The sequence below is a fragment of the Clavispora lusitaniae genome (genome assembly GCF_014636115.1).
Source record: "Clavispora lusitaniae strain FDAARGOS_655 chromosome Unknown tig00000187_pilon, whole genome shotgun sequence".
NCBI classification, from domain to species: Eukaryota; Fungi; Ascomycota; class Pichiomycetes; order Serinales; family Metschnikowiaceae; genus Clavispora; species Clavispora lusitaniae.
Window position 1 is genome coordinate 691,205 of NW_027093980.1, and position 11,300 is coordinate 702,504.

General features: G+C 46.0%; 3 protein-coding genes across 3 annotated transcripts; all 3 read right to left on the reverse strand. All coding sequences in view use genetic code 12, as the record gives it.

Annotated features, from left to right (window-relative positions):
• Nucleotides 1–1,308: 1,308 nt before the first annotated feature.
• On the reverse strand, nt 1,309–4,665 carry PRP22 (DEAH-box ATP-dependent RNA helicase; the record flags this gene model as incomplete). The annotated part of the gene is made up of 3 exons (XM_066102389.1): nt 1,309–3,416; nt 3,467–3,498; nt 3,551–4,665. 3 exons carry the CDS (start codon nt 4,663–4,665, stop codon nt 1,309–1,311), a joined length of 3,255 nt encoding a protein of 1,084 aa, XP_065958285.1.
• A 1,199-nt stretch (nt 4,666–5,864) lies between these two features.
• PRE1 (proteasome core particle subunit beta 4) lies at nt 5,865–6,530 on the reverse strand (the record flags this gene model as incomplete). Its single annotated transcript, XM_002614828.2, has 1 exon — nt 5,865–6,530. The coding sequence occupies one exon, from the start codon at nt 6,528–6,530 to the stop codon at nt 5,865–5,867; it is 666 nt and encodes a 221-aa protein (XP_002614874.1).
• A 2,185-nt stretch (nt 6,531–8,715) lies between these two features.
• On the reverse strand, nt 8,716–9,405 carry RIB5 (riboflavin synthase; the record flags this gene model as incomplete). Its single annotated transcript, XM_002614827.2, has 1 exon — nt 8,716–9,405. One exon carries the CDS (start codon nt 9,403–9,405, stop codon nt 8,716–8,718), a length of 690 nt encoding a protein of 229 aa, XP_002614873.2.
• Between the last annotated feature and the right edge of the window lie 1,895 nt (nt 9,406–11,300).

Genomic DNA, 11,300 nt, shown 5'->3' on the forward strand with positions numbered 1-11,300 from the left:
TAATGGTAGAGTTGATTGCGAGCAAAACCGGATCTGATGGGTCATACCCATGGTTAAATACATGAAAAAAATCACTTAGGATGTGGATTTTGGGAATTTCTAATTCTTTATCATGCTCCAAGCCTAGACATGGAGTCATGCATTCCTGGTAAGAAAATGTCTCGTCGGGAAGAATGCCATTCTCATCACTCTTAACCGTCAAGATAATTTTCGCCATCAGCGCTTCACGCCCCTTAGTGAGATATATGTCTATGCCATTCTTGCATTTCTCATGACACTGCTCCAATAATTGTCTATCGAAGTCCCCTATGTCTCCTAGTGTCAATCTGCCTTTTGAACTGGGTTTGATGGCCAATGGTGATCCCAATACTAAACATACAAATATTATGATTCTGGAGGTAAAGGTTGAAAGCATACTAATTGCCCACCAGCCAAGGACTTTGTTTTTCGCACTTTTTATCTCTTGACACAGGTTATTCTTCAATGTCAACCTGCGGAGGCAGAGGGGGTGCTTAACTATGCGATGTACGGGTGTTGTTTTCGGTGTGTATGGGTTTTTGACACTCAAATGTACGGGTTTTAGGAAGGTGTACGGGTGTTGGTTTTGTGGTGTATGGGTTTTTTGTTTAGAATGTACGGGTGTTTGTAGCGGTACGGGTCTGTAGGGTGCACGGGTGTTCTGAGAGGTACTGGACTTTTTCCTTTTTGTGTCACTTCATAGACCCACGAATCTGGGGTACAAACAGAATTATTTCTCTTCAACTACTTCTTTTTCTACGGGCGTGCTTATTCTTCCCTTTTAATAATCTACTAATGTGTCACTTAAAACAATTGGACATGTTGTATTCACCCATGTATTAAAGATGACTAAGAATCAGAAAGATCAAGTAGACTAACCAATGGCAGATTAAAGTTCATTTTATAGGGATTCCGAGTCTGTTCTGCCATTCCAATTATATTCTGACAAATTATTGGTCATTACCAGGCGTAGATACTCTATTGTTGAAATATGAGCCTACTAGAGAAAAGATTAGTCTAAAAAACTAATGTCCGACTACAAAGTTACAAGTCTTATTGAGAGGCTTGCTGGTGTGTCTTGTTTTTTTTTTTTTTTTTCATCTCCAGTCATGATGGAGGTGTAAGCCATTGGTCAAAGGTGTTAGACTATGAATGTAGGAATCATACGAAATCAAAACGATATGACATACAAGTGATGATCTCGAAGAATTAATTTTTTTTATTTCTGTTTCTCCTTTTATCTAGTAATTTATCATGCATTTATCTATAGTACATTGTATAATACATCGTTCACTGGTTCAAACGCCCCAAGGCCCGTTTCTTTTCCTCCACTTGTGCAGTTAACCTCCAAGAGTCCTGGTTTTCAGCAAACCGATTGAAGAGTGGAACAATCTTCTGCCTCTTGCGCCGTTCGCTCGGGTTATTAGGGTCGCTAGGCTGGAAGAACCGCGGCGCCAATTCAACAAGCCATTTTGGATCAACGACACTGACACAATGCATATACTCTTTTGTAGTGAGAAGAAGTGTGTGGTAAATCACATAGTCCACACTTTTCCCATACACTGCCAGCAGCGGATGCAAATGCACTGGGGTCTGGTCGACCAAAGTAGTAAAGATTCCTTCGTGGGGGTCTCGCTTCGCCAGATTGCGGAAGTAGCCCGCACAAAACGCCTTGCGGACAGCAGAGGCGTCCGATCCATGGACATCAAGCCGAAACCGCACCATAATGGCCGCGAGCTGCTTGCGAACTTCAAAAGCTCGCCACATGGCTCGTTCTTGGACAAAATTCTCGGCACACCACGACCGCGAGCGACCTGATTGTTCCCAGCCACGGAAAACATTCAAAAGAGTGAGATGGTCGCCGTGGACACTATGGAAACGCTGTTTTCGCTGGTCTGCGGCGGCCTGTTTGTCCTTTGGCCGATAAAACACATTCTGCACCGATAACATGGCCACCACGCTTAAAACGTCCGAAGCACACGAAAGATCCACACTGGCTAGGACCGTTTTCGCAAGCGCAGGCTCCATCGGGAAATCGGCCATGCGGCGGCCCATCGAGGTGAGATGGCCGTTTTCGTCGAGCGCATCAAGAACATAGAGCTCTTTCAACGCCTGTACTGTGGTTGGAGCCGGAGGAGGGTCCATGAACTCGAATCGGAGCACATCATCGATCCCCATCGCCTTGAGCATCAAGATGGTGTGCTCCAAGTTCTGTCTCTGGATCTCGGGAACAGTGTTTGGCCGCATTTCTGTGCGGAAAGCCTCTTCCGTGTAGAGACGGAAACACTTGCCTGGTGCTGTTCTGCCTGCTCTTCCGCTTCTCTGATTGGCCTGAGCCTGCGAAATGGGCGACACAACCAACAGGTCCATTCCAAGCCGCGGGTCGTAGGCGTTGAGCTTGACAAAACCCGGGTCTACCACATAGCGGATGCCATCGATGGTGATGGACGTTTCGGCGATATTTGTAGCCAATACCACTTTCCGGGCGCCAGGCGGCGCCGGCTCGAAGATTCGTGCCTGTTGGTCAGGAGGCAAAGCCGAGTAGGCAGGCAAAACTAGAAGTTCCGGCACGGCACGGCCCAACGTCTTGATACGGGCCTCGAGCGCCTCGCAGCAGGTGTCAATCTCGTCCTGACCGGTAAGAAACACAAGAATGTCGCCCGAGTCTTCGGCCACGTGGATCTGCATCACACAGTCAAGAGCTGCGGCCACGTAATCGGGCTCTGGTTCCCGCGAGTACATGATTTCAACGGGAAAAGTCCGCCCGGGAACATGAAGCACAGGGCAGCCGCCAAAATAGCGCGAGAACTTGTCGGCATCAAGCGTGGCCGACGTGGCGAGAACACGAAGGTCCGGGTTGGCCCGCGCCGCCTTCTTGAGCAAAGCGAAAAGCACATCGGTGGCCACAGTCCGCTCGTGTGCCTCGTCCAACATCACCACCGCATACTTCAGCATCTGCGGGTCGAGCAACGCCTCGCGCTGAAGCATACCGTCGGTCATGTACTTGATTCTGGTCGCGGGCGACGTGCGGTCGTCGAAACGAATGGTGTATCCCACCTCCTGGCCTAGCGGACACCCGACTTCCTGGGCCACACGCTTCGCCACGGACTCGGCCGCCACACGCCGCGGCTGGGTGCATGCAATGATCTTGTCGCCGCGGTGGAAGTTTTCCTCGTAGAGATACTGGACGATCTGGGTTGTTTTGCCCGAACCGGTCTCACCCACCACAATGACGAATTGGTTGTCTCGAACGGCCGAGAGGAGCTGTTCGCGCATGGCGTAGACGGGAAGCCGCTTGCGCAGCTGAGCGAGGTCGGACGACTTGGAAACATTTTTTCTAGACTTGGAGTGTAAAGCCTGTTCTTTGCCTTTGCTCTGTTCTTTGTCTTTGTTCTGTTCTTTGTCTTTGTTCTGTTCTTTGTCTTTGTTCTTCTCTTCGGTGCCCTGCTGCTTCTCCTTCTTTCTCTGCTCCTTCTTCTGCTCTCTCATTTCCTGGGCCAACCGCAGCCCGTCCATCGCGGCCCGAGACAACGAGCCCTCGGGGTTTTTGACAATGTGCGCCGGTTCGGCTCGCGCCCGCACCTGGCCCTGCAAAAACTTTGGCTCGTGCGGATTGATCTCCACTTCAAAGCCCTCGCTTTCGGCCGGGTCTTCCTCGACCTCGTACAACTCGGGGTAGTCTGAGGCGCGAGCCGCGCCGGCGGCGATAAGCTGGCGGATTTCCCAGCGCTCGGGCGACGTGAGCCGGCGCGCGCCTGAAGAAACCGCGCGGTCGCGCCCCATTTCTCGGCCGCGCCGCCCAAACTCGGTGTCGCGCCCCGACTGTCGCCCCGACTCTCGCCCCTCGACATACTCGCCGTTGGTCTGGTCGACGCCCACCATGGAAAGGGCGATTTTGCGGCGGCGGCCCGAGCCAACGTCTGTGATCCGCACAAAAACCTCCTGGTTCTGCTTCACAACGTCGCCGGGCAGACCCACGCGGCGCCCATCGTACAGCATTTTGCTGATGTGGCAGAGGCCCGACTCGAACCGGTTAAGGCGGACAAAAGCGCCATACAGCGTGATGTTGGACACGGTTCCGCGGCAGACGGCGCCGACCACAAGGTTTGGCTCAGGGGCGTGTAGATTTTGCAGATTTTGATGATTTTGCAGATTTTGCAGACTCTGATGATTTTGTAGACTCTGATGATTTTGCTGATTCGGATTCTGATGACTCTGATGCTGATTCTGGTTGTGATCCTGATTTTGAGTTTTCTGCTCCGTGCCAGTGTCTTTGGACCTTTCAGACGGTAGCCTTTCCCTTTGCGTTTCCGCCGGTTTCTCAAGCTCCTGGATCTCTGGCTCTGTCTCCACTTGTTCTTCTCTCTTCAGTCCGTCTTTCAGTTCTTTCAGTTCCAGCTCTTTCAGTTCTTTCAGTTTCAGCTCCTCTCTTATCGCCTCGAAAACCTCGTGCACAAACGCGGGCGGAAAGTCGCTTCCGCCATTGGCCTCGACCGCCCGAGAAAACGCCTCCAACGGCTCCTCGTACAAACTTAGAAGAAACCGCGAGAGCGTCTCGTCCGAGTCGGCCACGCCCAAATGTTTTTCGACGGCGGCGGCAACTTTTTTCAAAAGAGGGCCAGACATGAAGTTTAGGCGCATCGCCATGAGATGGTTATATGGCCAGATGCAGGCGATACTAATAGAGTCTACATATTTCAACCAACCAACCATATTTCAATGGTCTAGGATTCAACCTGATTTCTAGGATTCAGCCTGAATTATCAATAATCACAATCATATGTCAAGAATAACCAGCGAAAGCAATAATGGAAGCTACCTTATATTGACCTGACTTGCTCTCTAAGTACAGAATACTCATTGAGATCAGAGAATAATCTTGTAATTTGAAATGGTGAACGTTTCTTTCCTTAATTGAATGACTTGGACGGGTCAAATATTCCAAGAGAGTTTTTAGATAAAAGGACGTTGATTGGTGCGGCTGACTATGACTGTTTCTCCTCTAACAAGCAGGTTTGCTGGATCTTCCACCAGAAAGGTAATCTGATTATGAGCAACTTATGGCCTGGTCTAAAGCGAAACCTAATATAGCTTGAGGGAATAATGTAGCACGTAATGAAGTGTTACGTGAAGTACCATTTATTAAAGCTACGAAAACTAAAGCGATACCTATCGCTGCTCCTCCTAATCCTAAAGTAGCTATTGCTGCTCCTATGTATTTTGCTGCTAATACTAATTGCATTTTATTTATTTATATCATACCTTTGATAACTATTCTTTTCATGTTTTGGCTTCTCTCATTCGAAAGGGAGGTTGTTTCTGTCTTGGTTAAACATGATCCTGCTTTACACAGCCGCATGTGAACCTACATTTATTTTGATAAGAAATCCAGACCGGCAAGAGATTACATCGTTTATGCTTTCTATGAGCATTGCGAAAGTGGGCAAGATTACATCTGACTTTCGGTTACTCTATACATACGGCCTATCCTCGGCCATCTTGTCTTCAGAAAGCATGAATTTCTTATCGAATATGTCATACCAGCATATCGAACAAGTCCGAAACCATCGTAGCGAATTTGGCTCAAATAGACTCAACATACCATACAAACACATGTATTTCTCTAACTTGCTAGGTCTGATCCTAGTCTCTACTGGAAGTTGCACTCCAAATGGAAATGCAACTCCTAGTGAAAACGCAACTGCAAGTAAACGCAACGCAAGTCCAAGCCTCTACATGACAGCGCAGCTCAATTGTCATCAGTACTTCATTCATTCAAGCACCGCTCCCTTTCGGAGCATCCGTACTCATCATTCAAGTCTAGATACATTGCCTCTCGCGTGCAGTCAGATGTCCACGGGCCGGATCCCGTCCTTGTCCACGACCTTGACGTAGACGCCCTTGAAGTCCACCGGCATGCGTGTCTCCAACTCCTTCAAGCCGCGGCGCATCAACTCCAACCCGTCGTCCACAGACATGTCTGCTCGATAGTGACGGTCAAACAAAGACATGCAGTAGAACGCAGCGTAGCCGTGGGCCGCATAGGGTAACTCGACCTGCGTGCCGAGGTAGTCGATCCAGTTCAACGACGCCGCGCCTGTTTTGGTGTCGTAGCCGCCAATCAAAACGTTCACCTGGTACGGTTTTCTTGACCGGATCGACGTGGCAAGCTGGTTGCGCACAAACGACGCCGTGGCCTGCGGTGACAACTCGTGGTTCTCGCGCATCGTGTAGAGTTGGATGTTGGCCTGGACATATTCGGCAAATTGGACCGTGTCGCCCGACTCGCCCGTATAGGCCACCAAGTTGTGGGGATTGAGCACGCGGGTCTTGTCGTCGGTGTCTTTCAAGATGGAGATGCCGCGCGTGGCGGCCTTGGACGTGGCGATGAGCGTGGCGCCTTGCACTCTGATGCCCAAGATGATATCCATTGCAGTGGAAGTGAGTAGTAAGTAGTGAAGTGGTGAAGTAGTAAGTAGTTGAGTTGACCGCGCTTTTGCCACGGCGTGCATAGAGGAGAATGGTGGATGAAGAAGGATGGATGAAGAAGGATGAATGAAGAAGGATGGAGAATGGAGCATGAAGAATGGAGAATGGAGAATGGATGGATGTGGGAATTGATGGAGAATGATAATGAATGGATGAATTGATGGAAAAGTGGTGTCGAAGAAGCCTGGACATTAATGCTATGGGTGCGAAAGACAGTGTGTCACAATCCAATCAATAACCTAGCAATACATGAAAATCAGAAACGTTCTAGGAGCAAGTGTAATACCGAACAAGTAGAAGGACATCCTTTAGTCGAATTGTGATCCTCTCTAGAACTTAAAGACGGGCAAAAGTCATTTGCCGTGTAATTACAGTCTACAGTCTCCATATCCCAAACGAGAAAATTGAATAAACCAAACACAGTCTCCACTGTTTTTATTCATACCAAACGAGAAAAACTATTTAACCAAACAGGAAAAATCATTGGAACCAAACGAAATTAATTATTCAAACCAAACTAAATAAGCTAGTACATACGAAATGCCAGGTACTTTTCATCGTTCGATTAAGCATGCCATCTGCTTTTTCTTGTTGATTTAACTTGACATTTGGATCAGAAGAGCCAGAATACTCATAGCTTTCTATTTCTGTCTTTTAAGATGACAAAGTAGTCATTTCCAACATTCTTAATCATCTTCAACTTTCCATACTAGTTTATTTAATATTTTCGTTTGGTTCAAACAGTTTTGCCGTTTGGTTTTAATAGTTTTTCCTGCTTGGTATAAATAATAAAATTCTTTTGGTACAATTAATTCATATTGTTTGGTAAATAAAAACTGTAGAGACTGTATCACCAATCAATCACCCAAAGCAACACATGAAAATCAGATGAAACGTTCTAGAATTGCCAGGAGCCAGTGTAATAACAGAAACCAACAAGTAGTAGGAATCTTCAGTTTGCCGGGTTGATTAAATATCTATGGAAACATTATTATCTATCGTTTATTCTCACACCCAAAAGAGGATGAGCAACTTATATTGACTACGCAATCCACTACTAGAAGGAACTCTCTAGCCAATATTGATGGCTATGCTAATAAATATCAAAGCTAGCCGCACCCATTGAACTAAGGACAGTGGCCAAATTAGTCCTTTAGTCGAACCGGATCTTCTCTAGATCTTAAAGACCGACAAAAGTCATTTTGCCGTGTAATTATAGTCTACAGTTTCTATTCATCTCAAAGAGAAAAATAAAATAAACAAAAGTGGAAAACTATTTAACAAATGAAATTAATCATTCAACAAAGAGGAAACTTGATAAACCAGTAGGATGAGACATTTAATTGTTGAATTAACCATGCATCTTGCTTCTTCTCGATTCAGATTGACTATTCGGGTCTGAAAGAAATCCTCATCGTTCCTCCTATTTCTGTCTTTTCAGATGAACGAGCAGTCTTTTTCAACATTTCTAATCATCTTCAAGCTTCCATAGTAGTTTATTCAATATTTTTGTTGGTTTGAATAGTTGTCTCGTTTGGTGGACATAGCTGAATCAGATTGTCAATCTTTGATGAGGTATAGAAGTGTATCCAAGAGTCATTAAATTCAGCTTTGTGCTTTCTGGGATGTGAATGTGTGCCATTTCTGTGCTTTACTAGTCACATATTAATAGCCACAACTAGACGAATATCAATGTCTGGTCATGTCTGGCAGATCGCAGGCTTAGTTTATGAAAACCGAACCTGACCGAAATTTCAAACACCGAAATCAATAGTTCGAAGGTCTTCATGCCTGAGATACCAGGCATGATCCTTCGATTGTTCATCTCTGGCATGTCCTATGGCAGGAAATCTAATGCACAAGGAAGATAAAAAACAATTTGATACAAAGTGAAACAGCACCGCAAAGTTTCATATATATCATCGCCATTAGATAGCTACATGGGTACGACATTCCTTTTGAGATTGGGCTAGCCGTCAGTTGTAACATTTCCACATCCAGGACAGTCTAGTAGCAAATCATATAGATTTACAAAGGTACCAACGTTGTCAGCAATTTACTCACGAATCTTCTTTGGCTTATCAGACCATATCTATATTCAGGTGTCTACCGTCTATCCATAGCTTCATATTCAAACCATATTCCGTACTGGCCCATCGAGTGTGAACACACATCCTTCGTGTTTCTAACATGTCATAACGAGGCATTTCACGCCGCATTCAATCTGCGCTCAATCGCATCCAGAATGAACCGGGCCAACGCCGAGTCAGGCCGTCTCAACTGGCCTTCGAGCGCAATATCAATCTGCCGCGCAATCACCTTGCCCGTGTAATCAACCTCGACGTTGACAGCATCACCTTGCACTTTCGCTGCCGTGATCACTTTGCTCTGTGTGTAGTCGACAAGCATCACCGAAAACTCGCCCGCCTGGTGATCCACACCCGTCACAGTGAGAGATGCGCCGTCCACGGCAACAAAGCCCTTCTCCACGACAAAATCGATGTTTTCCCGGTCGCGGAGCCGGAACGTGAAGGCGACGGCGGTCCCGTCTGGAACTTTCTGCACAATGGTCGCCACGGTATCCACGTGGCCCTGAACAACGTGCCCGCCCATGCGGACGTCGCTCTTGACCGCCCGCTCCAAGTTGACCTTGTCGCCTGGACGCAACGCGCCCAAAGTCGAGCGCCGGAGTGTCTCGGGCGCTATGCCGACAGAAAACTGCGTGCGGGCTTCGTCAAAATGTGTGACGGTGAGACAAACGCCGTTGGTGGAGATGGAGTCGCCCAAATTGACATCGCCCAAGATGGAGGCGCAGTCGCCGAAAACAGCAGTGGCGCCGCTGGAATCGCCGTTGTACTCGAGCACAGTGCCCATAGTTTCCACAAGACCGGTGAACATAGTTGGTAGATGATCAAGCAGAAGTAGATCAGGATCAAAGCAGATAGCAGATCAAATCAAGCAGATAGCAGATCAAATCAAAGCAGATTGTAGATCAAATCAAGCAGATTGTAGATCAAATCAAAGCAGATTGATCAAAAGATTAAAGTAGATAGATCAAATCAAAGAGATCGGTTGATCAATAGATTGATACTATAATAGATCAATAGTAGATTGTAGTAGTCGGTAGACCAAATGAGTTAAATCCCTGCGATTATGAGAAAACCAATGTTATTTTCTAAATTCTCACGCGAGTTGATCTTCTATTCGATCAATGGTGTCTGGATAATCTGAATGGAATTTGTAAGCGCTGGCATGTCGCACCAACTGCAAAAAATGTCGCGCCAACTGCAAAAAATGTCGCCCTGGCAAGTCCTGGCATTATCGCCAAAAAGTTCTTTCAACGGTTGAATTACAGCAATCTATTTGATTAGTTGTACTCTATTTTGGTCGCATTGGTGGATTTGCCAAGCGTGAATAATTTGGACATGAACACAATACTAGAGTTGTCCCATTCGCAGTTTTTTGGTCATATCGCGAATTAACGGAATACTTGGTTCTAAGTTTCTGAATTTGATTCTAGAAGCCCAATTGTAACTGGAACAGAAATAAATAGAACGGAAAAATTCAAGTCCGAAAGAACTGAAACTTTACGCAGATTTCGTAATACGTGGTATATAAGTGCTGGAAGTACTGGAAAAAGAATTATTTGCTTGTCTAAACCTTTATCATCTTAAAATTGGCCCATGTATTAATATCCACTCAAAGCCATCGTTTGATCAGAAGCTCGTTTAAAGGAGTCCCGACTTCCCCTCCGTTGTTGAACCGAACTGGACTGGCCAATAAAAATGAAGATTGCTCAATATAGGAATCGCAAATTGGTCGGCTCATGTAAGTTCCGATATTTCCAGTATGAATACTTCCGTCTTTCTTCTGATAACGGTCTTAAACTTTTCAATTCCAATCAACGGAAGCAGAAGAAAGATGTAATTCATAAATAGACGAAAGGCCATAGACGGTAATTTCAGAGCCATGGACTTTTGACCATAATTGTCATGACTGGTATAATCGAATAGTCAACCATGATGACGAATCAAATACTCAACCATGATGACGAATCGAAAAGTATGATCGACCATAATGACAATCATATATAGTCAACCGTAATGACAATAATGTACCATAATCCACCCTTGATAGAGATCTAACTTATATTATCTTAGATCTGTGCTCTGATCCAATTCATGCGAAAAGTAAACTAGTAATCTCGTCTACGGTTGCAGTTTCCATCCAAGTTCCGTCTATTTGTTTGTTTTCATTTACCTACATTTTCCATTCATTTCTGCTTCGCTTTTTCGGATCCACGGGATACTCGTGTTCACTGTCGGATATAAGTTGCTACAAGTCCGGTTCCGCCGAAACCCAAATCAAAATACCAGCCATGTCGCAGAGCCGGGTTGTTGACATCCTGCATATAAACAGCGACATTCCTAAACCTCCACCCGGTTTACACAACTAACTGTGGCGAAAAGACCATGGTTAGATCCTTGATGTTACTAAATACATTTTGCCGTGTATTCAACTGGGCCAGACTCGAAGGGCAAAAAATGTGGCGACATTCCGCCTGCACACAACCAACATCGCGTGACATTGGCGGTGCCATTGCAACATGGCCTGCACAGTCCCCTGACTCACGACACAGCCTCTCGCAAGAGGTACTACACTAGTGTAAAGTAATCTTGTAGATTGAATATAACAATACATGCCGCGGCTGCAAAGAAAATAAAAAATTAGGGCCGCCAGCCTAAATGACAATTATTACCAATTTCTAATACCGACACCGTGAAGTAAAAATC